Source organism: Chiloscyllium plagiosum, unplaced genomic scaffold (genome assembly GCF_037043375.1).
Source record: "Chiloscyllium plagiosum isolate Xiang-an unplaced genomic scaffold, Cpla_swu_hap1 HiC_scaffold_5, whole genome shotgun sequence".
In the NCBI taxonomy this organism is placed as follows: Eukaryota; Metazoa; Chordata; class Chondrichthyes; order Orectolobiformes; family Hemiscylliidae; genus Chiloscyllium; species Chiloscyllium plagiosum.
The window spans coordinates 87,498,110-87,519,789 of NW_028270143.1; the positions used below are offsets into that span (position 1 = coordinate 87,498,110).

Consider the following 21,680-nt stretch of genomic DNA (forward strand, 5'->3'; position numbering starts at 1 on the left):
CCAACATCTACATCCAAAGGATCATTAGCAGCCATTTTCACTGCTGGAGAATACCACCCTATTTTCTAGTTGGGAAATGTGCAACCTTCTGGACTTGATACAGAGTTTAATAATTTTGGGGCCTGAGCACCTTTGCCCATCTCCTTACCCGAACCCATACACACAGGGCAGTCATCACATGGACTGCTACCATATACAATATTGTCAGCCTCTAATGGTCCCAATTAGCAGCTATTTGTTCTCCCATTTATCCATTCCTTTGTGTGTCCAACTGTTTCCTATCTGGGCTCCATCTCCAACTGCCATTTACTCCTTCCCCAACTCCCCCAAACTTTAGCATCTATATCAACTGTTTTCCAACTACAATCAGTTCCAAACAAGGGTCACTGAACCCAAAGCATTAACTCTGCTTTCTCTCCATTGATGCTGCCAGACATGCTGAGGTTTCCCTGCACTTTGATTTTGAACCAAACGAATGGCGGATTAAGCTTGTATTTCAGTGCAGAAGCCCTAGCAATTTTTAAACTAGTATACACTGTAGTTACTAAGTTTCCTTGATCATGTTCCTCTGAAACCTTCAGTAAAACCGTTAAAATGTTAATTTCAGCAGTTAAACCCACTAATGAGAACAGCAACAGCAGCCATTTCTCTCAACTCATGCTAGTTTTCTGGTTACTTGCTAGCGAATGATTAAGGGCAGACACATATTTGGCCATATTAGGATTATTATGATATATTTTATTTATGACAATTATATCATAGAATATTTTTCAGTTACATGAAAAAAACTCATGAACTGAATTATTTTGTCCTAGCTCGATGTCTCATGATTGTAACACAACAGGTCATATAGTAAGTTTGTGCGAAAATTTGTAGCTCGGGTGCTTGTTGTTGTGGTTCTGTTCGCCGAGTTGGAAGTTTTTGTTGCAAAGAGAGAGTTTGACCCCACCCCACAGCTCACCAATAGGATAAATAACACACTAAGGAATCTACAAAAAAACGGACAGATAACCAGAGCTGACCTACAAAGAATGAAACCGGAAAGCAACAACACCCCCAGATTCTATGGATTACCTAAAGTACACAAACCAGACATCCCACTCAGATCCATAGTATCACTACCAGGGACACCATCATACAACTGGCCAAAGAACTACAACAGAAACTGAAACACCTGGTCAGCGGATCCAAACACTCTATACAATCAACACAGGAATTCTTGGACGTCATCAGAAATATACACATAGACAAAGAAGAAACCATGATATCATTCGACGTGACGGCACTGTTAACTTCGATTGACAAAACCCTAGCCAGAGAAACAATAGCCAACCTACTGGACATACAGAACAGAAAACAGGATGCTGAACCTATCAACAAAGATGGCATACTTAAACTACAGGACTTGGGCCTCACAACACACTTCACATTCAACAACCAGATATACGAACAAATCAACGGAACACCCATGGGATCACCAATCTCGGGACTCATAGCAGAGGCAGTTATGCAAAGGTTAGAACAAACAGTCCTACCACAAATTCAACCCAAACTCTGGGTCAGATATGTCGATGACACGTTTGTAATCATTAAAAACACGGAAATAGAAAAAACACACCGGATCATCAACGCCACACTCTCAGGAATCCGATTCACGAGAGAAGAAGAAAAGGATAGCCAACTCCCATTCCTAGACGTGATGGTACAGAGAACACCAGACGGAGAATTCACTACAAGAGTATACAGGAAAGCCACACACACAGACCAAGTCCTAAACTACGAAAGTAACCACCCCAACACACACAAACGAAGCTGCATCAGGACACTATTCAAAAGGGCCACAACACACTGTAGTACACCAGGACTGCAAAAAGAAGAAGAGGAACACCTATACAAGATATTCGCCAAAAACGGATACCCGCGCAATTTCATCAGCAGATGCCTAAGAGAAAGACCACGGAACAAGGACATACCACAACCAAAAGGACTAGCCACACTACCATACATCAGGAGCATCTCGGAACTGACTGCCAGACTACTGAGACCCCTAGGACTCATAACGGCACACAAACCAACAGCCACGCTCAGACAACAACTCACCAGAACGAAGGACCCGATACCCAACATGAGCAAGACGAATGTAGTGTACAAAATACCATGCAAGGACTGCACTAAACACTATATAGGACAAACAGGAAGACAGCTAGCAATCCGCATACATGAACATCAACTAGCCACGAAACGACACGACCAGCTATCCTTAGTAGCCACACACGCAGACAACAAGCAACATGAATTTGACTGGGACAACACTACTATCGTGGGGCAAGCCAGACAGGGAACAGCCAGGGAATTCCTAGAGGCATGGCATTCATCCACAAACTCCATCAACAAACACATCGACCTGGACCCAATATACCAACCACTACAGCGGACAGCTGAAACTGACAACCGGAAGCGACAGGGACAGACCACTATAAACACCGGAGGAAACATCAAAGAAGCGCTTTGCAGGAGGCTCCCAAGGACTGATGATGTCGCCTAACCAGGGGACGAAACGTTTGCAACAAAAACTTCCAGCTCGGCGAACAGAATCATATAGTAAGTTCCAATCCCTTCATTAAATGTTGCACCTGAGATTAATTTCTCATCTTTCTACATATTTCAATGATTATGGTTTTGAGTAGCTCTCTAGATCCATAGCACAACATGCACAAACTTGCGGGTAACAAGAGGTCAATACTTTATGAACATAACATTCCTGTTTTTAAATTTTAATTTAGCACTGTGTATAACAATTATGGGTTTTGGCAACTCTGGCAGGTATTATCTTTGTAATAAATCACAAATTGCTGTTGTTTCACTTCATATTCAGTGCACTACAGTGCATTACAAATTGAATCCCAGGAAAATATGGAGAATCAAGGTTGGAGCTTCCCACATGCTGGGGGCCACATGCAAATTTAAAATACTACACTAAATATTGTAAAAAGCACAGACTCATGGAGATGTACAGCAATAGACAGACCCTTTGATCCAGTTCATCCATGCCGACCAGATATCTTAAATTAAATCTAGTCTCATTTGCCAGCATTTGGCCCATATTCCTACAAACCCTTCCTATTTATATGCCCATCCAGATGCCTTTTAAATGTTGTAATTGCACCAACCTCCACCAACTTATTTAGCAACTCAATCCATACATGCACCACTCTCTGCATGAAAAGGTTATCTTAAATCTTTCCCCTCTCACCTTAAACTATGACCTCTAGTTTTGGAATCTCCTACCATAGGAAAAAGACCTTGGTTATTCACCCTATCCAAGCCTCTTATGATTTTATAAACCCCTATAAAAGCCCTAGTCTTTTCAACCTCTCCTTATAGCTCAAATCCTCCAATCCTGACAACAGCCTTGAAAGGATTCAGAAAATATCTACAAGTTTCACATCTTTCCGGTAGCAAGGAGAGCAGAAATGAACATAATTTTCCAAAAATGGTCTAACCAATGACCTGTACAGCCGCAACATGACCTTCTAACTCCTATACTCAATGCATTGACCAATGCAGGCAAGCGTACCAAATCCCTTCTTCACTATCCTATCTATCTACAACTCCACTTCCAATGAACTATTGTGATGATGCTGCTCCTTTAACAAGGTTATGTAGCCCTTGGTGTTTTTCAAAAGGGGTTATAAAAGAGTGAAGTTCCTATTTGTCTGGGTTTGGCCACTTTGATTATGGCTAACAAAAACAGCCTAAGGCAACAATCAGGGAAAAGGGCTTTTAGGTTTTCTTTAAAAAACTTGTACAATGAAAGGGGAGTGGCCAGTTCTCACAGTTCAGGGATCTTTCTAGTTTGGTTTAGTTTTTAGCTGGTGGCCCCAAGAAGCTGCTGGGGGGGAAAAAAGAGGTTCCATGTTTTAGCCAATAATCCCTGGCTGATCCTCTCTGCAATCTCTGTCTCCTGTATGAACCTGTGTTTGAATTTACCTTTTTGCTAAGGCAGTGTGTTTATGGGATGTTGCGAGAAATCAGAACAGCTCTTTGTTAAGTTGCGAGGGATAGCGTGTCAGTTAGGTTTTCAAATAGTTGTTGAACTAAACTGTTTTGCTTGTTGTTGTGGTTCTGTTCGCCGAACTGGGAACTTGTGTTGCAGACGTTTCGTCCCCTGTCTAGGTGACATCCGAAGTGCTTGGGAGCCTCCTGTGGAGCGCTTCTGTGATGTTTCCTCCGGCATTTATAGTGGTTTGTCTCTGCCGCTTCCGGTTGTCAGTTCCAGGTGTCTGTTGCAGTGGTCGGTATATTGGGTCCAGGTCGATATGCTTATTGATTGAATCTGTGGATGAGTGCCATGCCTCGAGGAATTCCCTGGCTGTTCTCTGTTTGGCTTGTCCTATATAATAGTAGTGTTGTCCCAGTCGAACTCATGTTGCTTGTCATCTGCATGTGTGGCTACTAATGATAGCTGGTCGTGTCATTTCATGGCTAGTTGGTGTTCATGGATGCGGATCGTTAGCTGTCTTCCTGTTTGTCCTATGTAGTGCTTTGTGCAGTCCTTGCATGGGATTTTATACACTACATTGGTTTTGCTCATGCTGGGTATCGGGTCCTTCATTCTGGTGAGTTGTTGTCTGAGTGTGGCTGTTGTGTGCTGTTAGGAGTCCTAGTGGTCGCAGTACTCTGGCTGTCAGTTCGGAAATGCTCTTGACGTATGGTAGTGTGGCTAGTCCTTTGGGTTCCGAGGACGTGCCGCAACCTGCAGGTCAGGTGAATGCTAAGTTGTTCATTGTGTTAGGTGCATTAGTCTGGATTAAATATAGGGTAGGGGGAAATGGGTCTGGGTGGGTTATCTTCGGAGGGTCGGTATGGACTTGTTGGCCCAAATGGCCAGTTTCCACATTGTGGGGAATCTAATCTAAGGCCCAAAACCAAAATAAAAAGTTTATAAATCCAACACGAAGCATTTCCAGAAGCCACCTCAAGCTTCATCTGTTTCCCTTTCCAAGGCAGCTAAAGGCAAGACCAGCAATGGTGGACCAATTAAGGGATGCATGACAGTTAGCTTTCAGAAGACAACTACATGCATAGCTGTAAAGGGAAAAATGGCAATGCTATGGTGAAAGAACATAGGAATGGGACTAATTGGATAACACTTTCAAAAAGCAGACAAACGCATAATGCTTAAAAGATCACCCCCTCGGTTGAGATAGTCTCTTGTGATGATTTATGACCATTTGTTGGCTGGTTTCAACTCCTTATGACCAACCTTTTTCCTACCATTCTTGTTCCTATTCTTCACCCCAGCTTTTTACAATTGTTTCCAGCAAGTTACCAGAATTGGCTGCTAATTCCATCACAGTATCACTCCCAATTTTCTCATTCTCTGTACATCTGTTGCTGTTGTGACAGCAGGGGAGTAGTGGGGAAGGAATGGTGAAAGAGTCTTACTCTTTCTATACTTCTCCCATCCTGTTCATTGTTTTCACCAATTCCCTGGACCCTGCCAGAGAATAATCTGATCCAAAAGTGATATAAACTGATGGATTTCATTCAAGTAAGTAGCAAATTCTTTATAATTTCAACAAGTTTAAATTGGCACATTTTTCCATTTCTCCCTTCTTATCCAAACATTTCCAAATTATTTCTTTCTTAATATAATCCAACTTTAATTCACCTTCTTTGTTGCCTAGTTTTTTCTCAGATCTCACTTCCTACAAATTGACCAAACAATCTTGCACAGGAAACCAACATGTCAAATATTAGGCATATTGGTTTAAAACCAGAGATTATATGTTAGTTCATGATAGTACATGATACATCCAGTAAGTTGCAAAATTGAGGCAAAAGCTCTTCACCCTTTAGTACCTCGTACACCAAGTATTGTCTAAGTAAAACACAGATGCAAGGCACATTGGCTTGCTGGTTGGAATGGCCTGTGACATCGAAGTTAAGGAACTCTCAAAATATCACACACACCCCTCCAAAAAATACAGTAAAAGCAATTTATTAGATTCAAAACGAAGGCAGAAATTATGACATGATATTAAAATATGGGCTTGTTCAATTCATATAAAATATATGGAACCAAAACAGTCTCTTCCTATCACAAGTAAAATAATGCTGCAAATTCAAAACCAATGCATGAAACTTACCATAAGTAAGGATCTGTTAATTGTCTAACATTATAAAACTGGTTTTGTAAGATCATAAAATAACTAATGACCCAAACTTAGAAAATCAGCATATCATATACAACAGTGAACTTTGCCTAGAGAGCAATCAGTTTTCATTTTCATCGTGCATAGAAAAGGTATTCAAACATTGCCTGAATCCCACCATCATCTGGCAAAAACAAACATCCATTCATTCACAAACATTCTTAAATTTAATAGTTAGCAACTTTGAACCAATTTGTTCAGTCAATTTAACTATATTAATTCTCAGTTAAGAAATTATTATCCATGCTTCAAGGCCTCACCCCCTCCTTACTTCTGTAATCACCTCCAACCTTAAAATCCTCCCAGTTATTTGGACTTTTACAATATCCCCAAATTTTAAGTATTCCACCTTTGGAGATGTCTTCAGCTGCCAAGAAGCTAAGCTCTCAAATTTATTCTCAAAACAGTCAGTTCTGAAGGAGGATCACTGAACCAAAACTGTTGACTCCAACAGCAAATTAGAGGCGAGGAACCTTGTAGTTCAGAACAACAGCGTGAAATAGCACTGATTATGACAATGATGTACCAGAGAAAAAGTTGTGGGGAGGGACACAAATAGGATTGGAACACCTATCCCACAAGAGATAGACATAACTTCCACTTGCCACTTCAACACACCAATAGTTGCACTACAGGCCTGCTGTAGTGTTCTAGCAAGGCTCAGCACAAGCTCGAAGAACATCTCCTCACTAAGACCCTGCAACTTCTTGGACTCAACACTGAGTTCAATAACTTCAGTCTGATTCCATACTTCCATGTCTTTTATCCAACCCATAGCCAGTCCTGTCATGACACGAGTTGCTTTTTAGCACAGTCACTCATTCGCATCTGCTCCTACACCATTTATAACATTATATGGGTTCCTTTCAATTCAGCTTACCAATTTTCTCCGAACCTTAGCTCATATTCAACTTTTCTCCTGTGCTGGCCTACTATCTGAAATCTATTTTCTACTCCTTTCATCTCTCTCCCTCTGGGTGATTTCCATCTCCAGCTATCCGCTAACCATTCCCTTTCCCCAACTCGCCACCAAAGCACAGTACAGCACTGTGCAACATCTAAAATATGCAATGCACTAACTCCCCAGAGTCTCCTTTGACAGCACTTTTCAAATCTTCTACCATCAGAAAACGCAAGATTAACAGACGCACATGAACACAACTGAGAGCAAGTGCGACTCCAAGCCACACACCATCCTAACTTGGGGTTTATTGTACATCTATAATTTACAACAACCCTCTCTCTATTCTGGACACTTTTCCTGCCTAGAAGCCAACCAAATAGAGTCAGACGCAGAGATGTACAGCATGGAAACAAACCTTTTGGTCCAACTCGTCACTGCCGAGCAGATATCATAATCTCATCTAGTCTGTGTAACTGCTAATGATATCCCAGTCCCATGTTCCGAACATGCCGAGTTCATCTGCCTTCCCTGTTAGGCCTCTTGCATTGAAATAAATACCGCTTAATTTATCAGTCCTATCTTGCTCCTGCCTGCCCTGACTGACTGACTCACTGCTTTTCCTAACTGTATCAGTCACAGATTGAACGCCTTCCTCAGTATCTCAGTGTATCCCCACCCCCACCACTTACTAGTTTAAATCCTCCCGAGCAGCTCTAGCAAATCTCCCTACCAGTATATTAGTCCCCTTCTAATTCAGGTGAAATCCACCCTTCTTGTACAGGTCACTTCTACCCCAGGAGAGTTCCAATGGTCCAAAAATGTGAATCCTTCTCCTATATACCAGCTCTTCAGCCATGCCTTCATCTGCCCTATCCTCCTATTCCTACCCTCACTAGTACCGGGAGTAGCACTGGGAGTAATCCAGATATTATCACCCACGAGGACCTCCTTTTTAAAGTCCTGCCTAACTTAATATATTCTCCCATCAGAATCTTCTCCTTTTCACTTCCTATGTCGTTCGTACCAATGACCTCCTGCCAGTCCCTCTCCCCTTTGAGAACATTCTGCACCCTCTGAGGCATCCTTGATCTTGGCACCAGGGAGGCAACACCATTCCGCTTTTTCGCAGAAATGTCTCTCTGACCAGACAGCCCCCTAACACAATCGATCACTATGAACCCTATGTATCCCTCATTTCATTAGAGCCAGTCTTGATACCAGAAACTTGGCTGTTTGTGCTACATTCCCCTTAAAGTCCATCACCCCTACACTTTCCAATACAGCATACTTGTTTGAAACAGGGATAGCCACAGAAGACTCCTGTACTACCTGCCTACCTCTCCTACCTTTCTTGGAGTTAACCCATCCACCTGACTGTATCTGCAGCCTTTCTCCCTTCCTATAACTGCCATCCATCACACCCCCTAGCTCTTGAAAACTCCTCAATACCTCTAACTGTCGCTCCAACCGATCCATTCGATCTGACAGGATTCACAACAAACGACATTTATTGCAGATATAATCCTCAGTAACCCTTAAACTCTCCCGACAACAGCAGCAGATCACTCTCCTAAAGGCCATTTTACTCCTTCCAATTGACAGACCCAGAAAACAGCACCGTCTTATTGCTCCACAAAACATTGCTCCAGACTAACTTTAAAGTTATGGTTTATATTTTTAAAATTTAATCAAGAGACAGATCCCAGTAAAAACATATAATCAAGAAAGAACCCACTCTACTCACTATTGTAGATTTATAGCAAGGCTATACTTAAAACTATTCACTTATCTGTTTCTGTGCTATGACCTCTCTCAAACAGGTCATCATCTATTTTCCCACATTTTATATTTTCCATGTCATTCTCCACAATAAGCACTGATGCAAAATAGTCTTCAGTATCTCCCCCATTCTCCTGCAGCTCAACACATGGCCTTCTGATCTTTGAGGGGGCCCCATTCTCTCCCTAGTTAGCCTTTTGTCCTTAATGTATTTATAACATCCCTTTGGATTCTCCTTAAACCTATTTGCCAAAGCTATCGCATGTTATTTTTATGCCCTCCTGATTTCCCTCTTAAGTATAGTCCTACTGCCTTTAGACTCTTAAGGATTCACTCAATCTCTACTGTCGATACTTGACATATACTTCATTCTTTTTCTTAATCAAACCCTCAATTTCTCGAGTTTTGTGGGCGGCACGATGGCACAATGGTTAGCACTGCTGCCTCACAGCGCCAGAGACCCAGGTTCAATTCCCGCCTCAGGCGACTGACTGTGTGGAGTTTGCACGTTCTCCCCATGTCTGCGTGGGTTTCTTCCGGGTGCTCCGGTTTCCTCCCACAGTCCAAAGATGTGCAGGTCAGGTGAATTGGCCATGCTAAATTGCCCGTAGTGTTAGGTAAGGGGTAAATGTAGGGGTATGAGTGGGTTGCGCTTCGGCGGGGCGGTGTGGACTTGTTGGGCCAAAGGGCCTGTTTCCACGCTATAAGTAACCTAATCTAAAATCCAGCATTCCCTGCACTTACCAGCCTTTACTCTCTTCATACGAGGAATATACTGTCTCTGGACTCTCGTCATCTCACTTCTAAAGGCTTCCCATTTTCCAGCTGTCCCCTGACCTGCGAACATCTGCCCCCAATCAGCTTTAGAAAGTTGTTGCTTAATACTGTCAATATTGGCCGTCCTCCAATTTGGAATTTCAACTTTTAGATCCGGTCTATCCTTTAACATCACTATTTTGAAACTAATAGAATTATGGTCACTGGTCCTAGTGCTCCCCCACTGACACTTCATCTGCCCTGCCTTATCTCCCAAAAGCACATCAGGTTTTGCTCTGTAGATACATCTACATACTGAATTAGAAAATTTCCGTTCGCACACTTAAATTCCTCTCCACCTAAACCCTCCCCTACCATAATGACCCTATTATTCTTACTGATAACTGAGATCTCCTTACAAATTTGTTTCTCAATTTCCCGCTGACTACTGGGAGGTCTATACTGTAACACAATCCCTATAAAGGTGATCATCCCTTTCTTATTTCTTAGTTCCACCCAATCAACTTCCCTGCATGTCTTCCCAGGAATATCCTCTCCAAGTACAGCAGTAATGCTATCCCTTATCAAAAACGCCACTTCCCCCCCCCCTTTCACCCCACCCCCCCACCAATCCTTCCTCTATACTGGAACATTAAGCTAGATAAAAACAATGACTGCAGATGCTGGAAACCAGATTTTGGATTAGGGGTGCTGGAAGAGCACAGCAGTTCAGGCAGCATCCGACAAGCAGCAAAATCGACGTTTCGGGCAAAAGCCCTTCATCAGGAATAAAGGTAGAGAGCCTGAAGTGTGGAGAGATAAGCTAGAGGAGGGTGGGGGTGGGGAGAAAGTAGCATGGAGTACAATAGGTGAGTGGGGGAGGGGATGAAGGTATAGGTCAGGGAGGAGGGTGGAGTGGATAGGTGGAAAAGATGATAGGCAGGTAGGACAAGTCATGGGGACAGTGCTGAGCTGGAAGTTTGGAACTAGGGTGAGTGGAGGAAGGGGAAATGAAGAAACTGTTGAAGTCCACATTGATGCCCTGGGGTTGAGGTGTTCCGAGGCGGAAGATGAGGCGTTCTTCCTCCAGGCGTCTGGTGGTGAGGGAGCAGCGGTGAAGGAGGGCCAGGACCTCTTTAAGCTGCCAGTCCTGTCCATTCCTGAGCCATATTTCTCTAATTGCTATGATTTTCCATGTTCCTAACCATGCCAGGTTCATAGAGTCATAGAGATGTACAGCACGGAAACAGACCTTTCGGTCCAAGTCGTCCATGCCGACCAGATATCCCAACCCAATCTAGTCCCACCTGCCAGCACCCGGCTCATATCCCACCAAACCCTTCCTATTCCGATACCCATCCAGATGCCTCTTAAATGTTGCAATTGTACCAGCCTCCACCACTTCCTCTGGCAGCTCATTCTATACACATACCACCCTCTGCGTGAAAAAGTTGCCCCTTAGGTCTCTTTTATATCTTTCCCCTCTCACCCTAAACCTATGCGCTCTAGTTCTGGACTCCCCAACCCCAGAGAAGAGACTTTGTTTATTTATCCTATCCATGCCCTGCATAATTTTGTAAACCTCTATAAGGTCACCCCTCAGCCTCCGACGCTCCAGGGAAAACAGCCCCAGCCTGTTCAGCCTCTCCCTACAGTTCATCCATGTAAATCTTTTCTGAACCCTTTCAAGTTTCACAACATCCTTCTGTTAGGAAGGAGTCCAGAAATGCACGCACTATTCCAACAGTGGCCTAACCAATGTCCTGTACAGCCGCAACATGACCTCCTAACTTCTCTACTCAATACTCTGACCAATAAAGGAAAGCATACTAAACACTGCCTTCACTATCCTATCTACCTGCGACTCCACTTTCAAGGAGCTATGAACCTGCACTCCAAGGTCTCTTGGTTCAGCAACACTCCCTAGAACCTTACCATCAACTAAGTCCTGCTAATTGCTTTCCCAAAATGCAACTGTCCCTCGCAATTATCTGAATTAAACTCCATCTGCCACTTCTCAGCCCACTGCCCCATTTGATCAAGATCCTGTTGTAATCTGAGGTAACCTTCTTCACTGTCCACTACACCTCCAATTTTGATGTCACCTGCAAACTTACTAACTGTACCTCTTATGCTCGCATCCAAATCATTTATATAAATGATGAAAAGTAGTGGACCCAACACCAATTTTTGTGGTACTCCACTGGTCACAGGCCTCCAGTCTGAAAAACAACCCTCCAACACCAACCTCTGTTTTGTGTCCACTTCTTTTGTTCTGTATCCAAATGGCAAGTTCTCCCTGTATTCAGTGAGATCTAACCTTTCTAACCAGTCTCCCATGGGGAGCCTTGTCAAATGCCTTACTGAAGTCCATATAGATTACATCTACTGCCCTGCCCTCAACAATCCTCTTTGTTACTTCTTCAAAAAACTCAATCAAGTTTGTGAGACATGATTTCCCACGCACAAAGCCATGTTGACTATCCCTAATCAGTCCTTGCCTTTCCAAATACATGTACATCCTGTCCCTCAGGATTCCCTCCAACAACTTGTCCACCACTGAGGTCAGGCTCACCGGTCTATAGTTCCCTGGCTTGTCCTTACCACCCTTCTTAAACAGTGGCACAACGTTAGCCAACCTCCAGTCTACTGGCACCTTACTTGTGACTATCGATGATACATATATCTCAAGCAAGAGGCCCAGCATTCACTTCCCTAGTTTCCCACAGAGCTCTAGGGTACACCTGATCAGATCCTGGGGATTTATCCACTTTTATGCGTTTCAAGACATTTTTCAAGATGTCACCATCTATTTCCCTACATTCTACATCTTCCATGTCCTTTTCCACAGTAAATACTGGCGCAAAATACTCATTTAGTATCTGCCCCATCTCCTGCGACTCCACACAAAGGCCGCCTTGCTGATCTTTCAGGGGCCTTATTCTCTCCCTAGTTACCCCTTTGTCCTTAATGTATTTATAAAAACCCTTTGGATTCTCCTTAATTCTATTTGCCAAAGCTATCTCATGTCCTCTTTTTGCCCTCTTGATTTCCCTCTTAAGTATACTCCTACTGCCTTTATACTCTAAGGATTCACTCGATCTCTCCTGTCTATACCTGACATATTCATTGCATTGAAACCATCCTTTGAATACTTATGCACTGTTTTCTGTTAAATGCTCTGGAAATACAAACATTATTGTTACAGTAAACAATTTAGCATTAGAATAATGTGAATGGGCACTATCACAAAAATTTGAATGACCATTGGTATAAAAGACCACTTTTATTGTGGAACATCAGAATAAAGGTGAATTTGACATTTAACCTTTGTAGTATTTGGAAAACTGGTTTCTGACCTGACTTATCCGCAAATTCTAGAGCGCCAATTTAGGGTTCCATCAAACGGACAGAAATTTGTAATCTAAAAAAAAAATCACTTGCCATGTGGAGCAACTGTAATGTAATAAGTTATGGAGTTAGACATCCAATTTTAGCCCTGTCAACCCTTCAAGCATCCCAGGGATCCAAAAGGCAAAGCCATCACTGGTCGGGCAAAGGGCAGGGGAGATGCCCGGGGGGAGAAATGGAGAGTTTGGAGTGGGCTGATTATAGTATTGGAGAAAAGTACACAGATATGGAGAGACAAGAACATGGATAAATAGAAATAGGAGGAGAAAGTGAGGACTGCAGATGCTGGAGATCAGAGCTGAAAATGTGTTGCTGGAAAAGTGCAGCAGGTCAGGCAGCATCCAAGGAGCAGGAGAATCGACGTTTCGGGCATGAGCCCTTCCTCAGGAATGAGGAAAGTGTGTCCAGCAGGCTAAGATAAAAGATAGGGAAGAGGGACTTGGGGGAGGGGCATTGGAAATGCGATAGGTGAAAGGAGGTCAAGGTGAGGGTGATAGGCCGGAGTGGGGGTGGGGGCGGAGAGGTCAGGAAGAAGATTGCAGGTTAGGAAGGCAGTGCTGAGTTCGAGGGTTGGGACTGAGACAAGATGGGGGGAGGGGAAATGAGGAAACTGGAGAAATCTGAGTTCATCCCTTGTGGGGATCTCTAATAGATGGAACACAAAGGTAGGATGCTACCACTGCTCCATGAGGGCGCTATTAGTACACATCCTTTTTCTTCTCTTCAGCAGACAAGTACTGGAGAAATACCAGGCGTGCAGAACATTGTAGCAAATATCAGTGAAGGAGATGTTTTCTATACCATCTGTTCAAGATGAGGTCCCTCTGAACCCAGATCTCAATAACAAAGCCCAATGAGCATCACTGGCTCTGGAGCTATTCTGGCACAGCGTATTTACAGGGTAATTAACGGGTAATAAATGCTGTTTAGTAGCAACATTAAAGTCCCATGAATGAATAACAAAAATGCACTGTATCTGAAAGGGGAGAAGGGAAAATAAGACTTCAGTGAATGACAGAGTAGAATGGTGCAACTCAGGCTGCAAGAACAGGATATTTGTATTTAACACTGCATCTTCCTCTGGCTTGAAACTGCTTTATTATTTACACAAACACTAGCAGCATAAGTAGCCTTACTGTTACCTTGATAGCAAATTCTGACTCTTTGTTTCTGTGATCTGGACTGGTTCTTCCTGAAAACTGAAACTGTGTTGCTGGAAAAGCGCAGCAGGTCAGGCAGCATCCAGGGAACAGGAGAATCGATGTTTCGGGCATAAGCCCTTCTTCAACGTCGATTCTCCTGTTCCCTGACCTGCTGCGCTTTTCCAGCAACACATTTTCAGCTCTGATCTCCAGCATCTGCAGACCTCACTTTCTCTTCCTGAAAACTGTCTGGATTCAGCTGCAGAGCAAATCATTACATTGTACTGGGCCATGCCAAAACAACATCAAAGAATGCAACCAGTGTTTAAACTAAGAATGCTGACTGAAACACAGCAAAGAGTTTTCAATTCAGTGTTGCATATTCCATCTAATATGTAAAAACATAGTTCCAATTTTTTACATTTTTATGTACTTTGCTCAAGTTAAAGATAATTCAATTTTTACAGACAAAATAATGGAATTGTAAAGAATTAGACAATACCAAATTAAAAATAAAAATAAAAACTGCTCCAGGTGCTCAATATTATAGAAAGTTTGAGGTCTACTAAGGAAAACTGTTTCCATTGATTGATAAATTGCTAAAGAGGGTTATGAAAAAAACATTCAAAAATTCAGAATTAGGATTATAATGACTAACTGGAAGGTTAAAAGGTTTTTGCATAAAATATGACCATTATTTATGATATGGATTGCTTAAAGATACTGATATATATTTTGTACCTAGTGTATATTGCTCTCTTTCATGGCATGAGAGCATTGCTGGGTTGCTCATCTCTAATTGCCTTTGAAAAGTGTTAAGGACACATCTTCTTGAACCACTGCAGTGTTGCATTATGATGTGACATACATGATTTTGTGAAGAGGAAAACGTATTTTGATTGATTCATTGCAATCCTCTAGCTAACACTGATGTAAAATGTGGATAAAGAGAACCTGTAGAAGTGCTGCATTTGGATTTCCAAAAGATATCTGACAAGGTGCTATAAGATTCCTACATAAAATCACAGTTTGTGGTGTAGAGATAACATTTTAGCATAGATAAAAAGTTAACTAACCAGAAACAGAGCAAAGGGGATAAGTTCTGAACGGTCACTGGACTCTAAACATGAATGTTGTTTTCTCTCCACAATGCTGCTAGACCAGCATTTCTCCAGCAATCTGTTTTTGTTTCAGATTTCCAGTATCTGCAGTTTTTTTTCTTTAGAGTAGCAGGGAAGTCTTGCTATAGTTGTACAAGGTGTTGCTGAGATGATATCTGAAGTACTGTGTACAGTTTTCAGTTACTTACTTAGTGAAGGATATAACTGCATTAGAAGCAAACAGATAAGGTCTACAACTGATTCCTTGAAGGGGTTGTCCAATGAGGAAAGGACATGTCCAATGAGGTTTAGAAAAATGAGAGATGATATTGATGAAGCATTAAAGGCCCTGAGGGGACTTGACAGAATGACACTAAAATACTGTTTCTTCTTACAGGAGAGACTCGAACCAAGAAGAGAATTTAAAAACAAGGCGCATCCCATTTAAGGGGAGGAAAAACAAAACTTTTCTCTCGGAAAGTCACTCATCTGTACAGTTCTCTTCTGCAGAGGGTAGAAGAGGCAGGGTCATTGAACATTTTAAGGTTGAGTTAGGTTGATGCCTTGTATGTTAAGAATCTAAGGGTATGGAGTATACAGGAACACAGATGACAATCAGATAACTTATCAATTTGGGTAGCAGATGCCTATTGTTTATTGCTTGCTGTCACCCTCCTTTCTTGAATAGAGATTTTCCAATCTGCTGGAATCTTTCCAGAATCTAGGGAGAGCATCCTCCATCTCTGCAGACACTCCCTTTAAGATCCTAGAATACAAGTAATCAATTTTAGGACACCTGTCTGCTTTTAGACCATCAATTTTCCTCTCACTTTTGAGTTATAAAATTTTCTTTTAAAAGTTTCTCCCTCCTTCTGCCCTTTGATTTTCTATCTCTTGGAATGCTTTCACCAAAATGATAGGTGCAAAATACTTTTTCAAAACAATTCGCCATGCCCTTGTTTCCCACTTTTCATGCTTTAATCTCATCCTCCAACATTTAGGTATTCCTTTTCTTGTTTATATCCCTGTTATAATTGTCTGTTTTTATGTCTTCTAGTAGCTCATTCATTTTAATTTCCTCCACATTTTTCTTTTAGTCATCCTTTGCTGGTTTTTAAAATTTTCCACATCGCTGGGTTAGACATTTGTAAACTTGTTAAAAAATTAATTACTGTCTTTCACTTCCTTAAAAAGTATTACAAGCATCCATTAATAGCAAAATGGCAGTAGAAATACTTCTTGAGTTAATGGTTTTCTTGGACATGTTCTAATATTTAATTGCATTAAACCAGTAATGTATACTCAGTGTTCAAAGAATCAAAAGAATTCACCAGGCACTCAATTTAAGTATGTATAACAACAATTAGCTTAAGATATAAAGCTATAATAAACTAGTTTGCATTTAAATCTATGAATTGTTTTGAACCTTACCAGAAAAAAAAACAATTTTTGGTCACTTGTTTAAGAATAAGTCAAGTTTGATGTGATAAGACTGGAATCATGTCTCTCCAACATTAGATTTTTTTTGGAAGTGACAAAGAAGATTGATGAAGGCAAAACGGTGGACATTTTCTCTGTGGACTTCAGCAAGACGTTTGACAAGGTTCTACATGGTAAACTGGTTAGTAAGGTTAGATCATGTCGAATACAGGAAGAGCTAACCATCTGGATACAAAATTGGCTTGAAGGTAGGGTGGTAGTGGAGGGTTGTGGTTGTTTTTCAGACTGGAGCGTGGTACGAGAAGAACTGGTGCTAGGTCCACTGCTTTTTGTCATTCATATAAATGATTTGCAACTGAATACAGAAGGTATAGTTGGTAAGTTTGCAGATGACATCAAAAGTGGTGGTGTAGTGGACAGTGAAGATTACCTCGGAGTGCAATGGAACCTTGATCAGATTGGCAAAGGGGCCAAGGAATGGCAGGTGGAGTTTAATTCAGATAAATAGGAGGTGTTGCACTTTGGTAAGGCAAATCAGGGCAGGACTTATACACTTAATGGTAAGGTCCTGGGAAGTGTTCCCAAACAATGAGACCTTGGGGACAAGGTTCATTGTTCCTTGGAAGTGGAATCGCAGGTAGAAAGGATAGTGAAGGCGGTGTTTGGTACACTTGCCTTTACTGGTCAGTGCATTGAATATAGGAGTTGGTATGTCATAATGTGACTTTACAGGACACTGATTAGGCCCCTTTTGGAATACTGTGTGCAATTCTGGTCTCCCTGCTGTAGGAACTATGTTCTTAAACCTGTAAGGGCTCAGAAAAGATTTACAAAGATGTCAGGGTTTGAACTTTACAGAGAGGCTGAATAGTCTGGGGCTATTTTTCCTGGAGCATCAAAGGCTAAGGAGTGACCTTATAGAGGCTTATAAAATCATGAGGGGCATGGATAAGGTGAATATCCAAGGTACCCCCTCCCCGCAAGAGTGGAGGAGTCCAAAACTGGTGGGCACAGGCTTAAGGTGAGAGGGGGGGGGGAAGATTTAAAAGGGACCTAAGGGGCAACGTTCTCATGCTGAGGGTGGTGCACATGTGAAATGAGCTGCCAGAGTAAGTGGTGGAGCCTGGTACAATTACAATATTTAAAAGGCATCTGCATGGGTATATGAATAGGAAGGGTTTAGAGGGACATGCGTCAAATGCTGGCAAATAGGATTAGATTAATTTGGGATATGAATGAGTTGGATCGAAGGATCTATTTCCATGCTGTACAACTCTATGGCTGCAACAGGCAATTAGCAGAAAACATGTTTCCTGTAAAGTACAAATGCTTAATACACATCCAGGCTCCATTCTGGTACTGCTTAGTAAACCTGAAAACACTCCCAGCTCAATAAATATAATCTTCTGTTATACTTATTTTTTCACTTCCACATTTTTATTTAGGGCAGCATTTGCGCTTAACATTCAAGCTAGACAAGAAAGAAGAATCACTATTATTCCTTCCCAAAAATATCACAACTTATAATACTTGCAACAATTCAAGGTGTGATGAAAAAAGAAACCAAGGTATTGAAAATGCAAATTATATTCAAATTACTTTTGCCAAAATCATCACTATTTGTATGAAAGATTATTTTATAATAAATTATTTCTTCACATAAAATGATTATTATGAAACAAGTACAATTTTTTCAATTTTTGATTTTTCTCCTGAAATATTGCTCTGATATTTTGGCAGAATGAACTCTTTACATTTAACTTATTCGAGAAAGTCGGTTTCTGATCTTACCTATAAAGGGGATAGAGGCCAATGAGTCATCCTGTGGGCTTGAACTTGATGCTTTCCTCTGATCACCCATCCGCTTAATATTTACTTCGCGACGTGTATCATTAGGTAGCCAGCAGGTCGGGTCTGCTGCTGTATCTGGTGAGTTTACAGCTAAAATATATGACTGATGTCTTAGTGGTTGTGGTGCTAATTTACTTGAGGCAAGTTTTTCTCTCAAAATCACAGTCTCTTTTATGTCTGAAGGATCCTGCTCTTTAAGTCCAGATCTAAGATCAATCGGTTCTAGACAATTCTCTTCATCTAACTTAACTTTCTCTTCTAGTTTACTTTCAGGTTTCAGTTTTTCCATTTCTTTATTCTTTTGTCTAATTGATGCATTGGTAACACTGGAGGTAGCAGCAGCCTTTAATATCCTATTAGTCTGCACAAAAGGCTGTGCAGATGTCGGTGCTGAACATGAAGCTGATCTTACAGCAACAGCAATTTCTGCTGGATGATCAGGCACACTTTCAGCTCTTGTCCTTGACTCTAAATGCTGGCCACATAGATTACTATGATTTACCATTCTTGGATCTTTTAATGCATCAATACCAATACTTTGGGTAGGAGAAAAAACTGATGTTGCACAGGGGACAGTGGTGGTTAACAAAGAACTTGGTAGGGTAGTTTGAAAGGACATTGGTAAATAAGATTTTTCTTGAGAAGGAACCAGAGGTTGCTGCCCTTTATAAATGGACTGGTGATCCCTTGAATGCTGAATAGGTTTCATATCAGGAGCAACCTTCCAAACTGGCAGGGCAGGACTAGAACGTGCACTGCTTCGAACGTTGGATCGCACCTTTATACCATCAGTGCTGGGAACACTTGAAGGAAGACTATTGTTCTGAGACTGTGCCGTACTACTGGTAGATATGAGAGTTGCTGAATGCCCAACGTGTCTCACAGGCTGCCGTAATCCTTCGCGTAAACAAAATCTGTTATCCAATTCATTAATTCTAGCTGCTTGATTAAATATTCGCTGCACCCCATTCTCAGCCGCATCATGTGAATTTATTGTTCCAATATCTGCAGGTAGACTGCCCAACATCTCTGGTTGTTTTCCCAGATAATCACAGGACCGTGTCCTATGGTTCTGTGGTCCAATTACTGGTGACGTTAACGCATCCTGTGAAGCACTTCGTGGCCAATTTTTCATTAGAACAGATTCTCCTAACCGTTCCTGAGACACACTACGGTATCTCATTGGTGCAGCTTGGCAAGATCGATCATGTGATGTGCTCCGACGTCTTGCTGGAGTTGTTATGCAGGTTGGAGAGGTTTGTTGATAATCTGTTGAATTTTGAGCTGCTGCTCTCAAACTATCTAATCTTTCCTGTATTGTCCTACTACCATACATGTGCAAACGTCTATTTTCTGTATATTCTTTATAAGTTTTATAATTACGCCAGTCTATATTTTGGTGCGAAGTAACAGTTGAAGGTGAATGGTGATTTGGGATCGAACAGTCTGTGGTTTGAGGTGTAGATTTACTGCAAATAGCATCTGAATATGATCCATAGATTGTCTGTTTACCAGCATTCGTGGTAGAGGTAGTTGTTGTAGTGTCTTTTACCCTACCACTTGTAACTTGATGAATTGTATTACTAGTTAAAACAGCTGAAGAGGTGGTTGTCCTCGTTCTTGCTTTCGCAATGGCATGGTCAGTAAAGCCATAATGTACTTCTTCTGTTCTGAGAATTGGACTTGAATGATTAATTCTACCAGGTGCAAAATCAGCAACCCTCTCTGAAGGCACAATAACAGTCCTTACTGTTTCATTGCAAACACACACAGCAGTATTAGTTTTTGCAATATCTGAAGATGAAACTTGCACTTCGGTCCAACATCCTCTATCGGATGCGGCAACAGTTCGTACCGACCTATTAATTTGTTGCCTCCCTCGAGAAGGCTCTGGTGGTGAAACTTCCATGGGCTGAGCCCCAGGTGAACTGGAGTTGGTCAATCGAGGGTAGCAAACAGGTGGTGGTTCAGGGATATTGTGGGCATTGCCAGTGTATGGATCATTGCCTTTTAAGTAGGCATCTTGGGAATATGCCTGAAAAGGATGAAATATATAATGCATTATGAAAATAAACAAATACAACAGGCACCATTTCATTTCAGCAACCATTATCCAATGAAAATAGTGAATCATAATGGAAACAGCTATCAAACTGTTTTATGTCCCACAAATTAAAGAACATGAAGCATTAAATTTATATTCATCCTAGTTCCCTTAACGTGATTCTGCCAGAGATGATCGTTTTCCTGAGATATTATGCTCTGATATTACTGATATTGATCCACCCTTGCTCTCAACCTATTGCAGGTGGAGAGTTTGTCAAGTGAAATATGGTGATGTTACCTGCCAATTATTCCACAGCAATTAACAAGGGGCTCCAATTTAAAATTTACTCTGGTTTTACAAGGGTTCGGAAATTCGGCAGTGAAATTTAGGTGGTAGACACTGGTTCTAAGGGTCAGCAGCTCTTTGATCACTCCTTGGAGTGTACTCCTCCTAGTTCACAGATCCCTCAAGGAACCTTTAAGCCATCCCTCAAATCCCTAAACTGGTGACAACTCCCAGCCCTCCTGATTGTAGTCTTTAACTTCTTCATTTCATAGAACCACTCAAGGAGCCAAGCAGAAATTCCTGACAACTAGTGTTCCTTCCAATCATCCCAATTGTGTACGCAGCTGCCCAGAAAACAGATCAAAAAAGCAAAGATGTTTTCTACAAACTTGAGTTCTTCAGCTATTATCGAACACTGCCTTCTCTTCGTAAATATTAGAGCCTAAATTTATACCGAAGTTAAACTGCAAGGTATCAATATAAATTTATCCTGACCTCTTGAATCCCATATATGGTATATCTATTGCTCCGCTACCACAGGAATCAAACTCATTGTTCGATATCATACCTTTATTCTTAACCAATCAACTTTTATTAATATTTTTAAAGCTTTATTTTTAAAATAAAAAAGAATGCAATAGATTTTTGCTTGAAGCCAATATCAATACATATCATGCTGCTTGTTAAAGGGTGTTTCCTAAATTTATGCACCTGAATTATAGAGTTTTATTTGAATAAGCTGACCTT

The 21,680-nt window shown here is 41.5% G+C and overlaps 1 protein-coding gene across 2 annotated transcripts in view; it reads right to left on the reverse strand.

The window, feature by feature from the left end:
• Positions 1 to 21,680, reverse strand: part of arhgap21a (Rho GTPase activating protein 21a) — a 256,035-nt gene that overhangs the window by 50,886 nt on the left and 183,469 nt on the right. For both annotated transcript variants that reach the window (XM_043690469.2, XM_043690471.2), the window contains exon 8: positions 18,542 to 20,636. In XM_043690469.2, the coding sequence (XP_043546404.2) occupies positions 18,542 to 20,636 (2,095 nt within the window). The remainder of the gene's footprint in view (positions 1 to 18,541; positions 20,637 to 21,680) is intronic.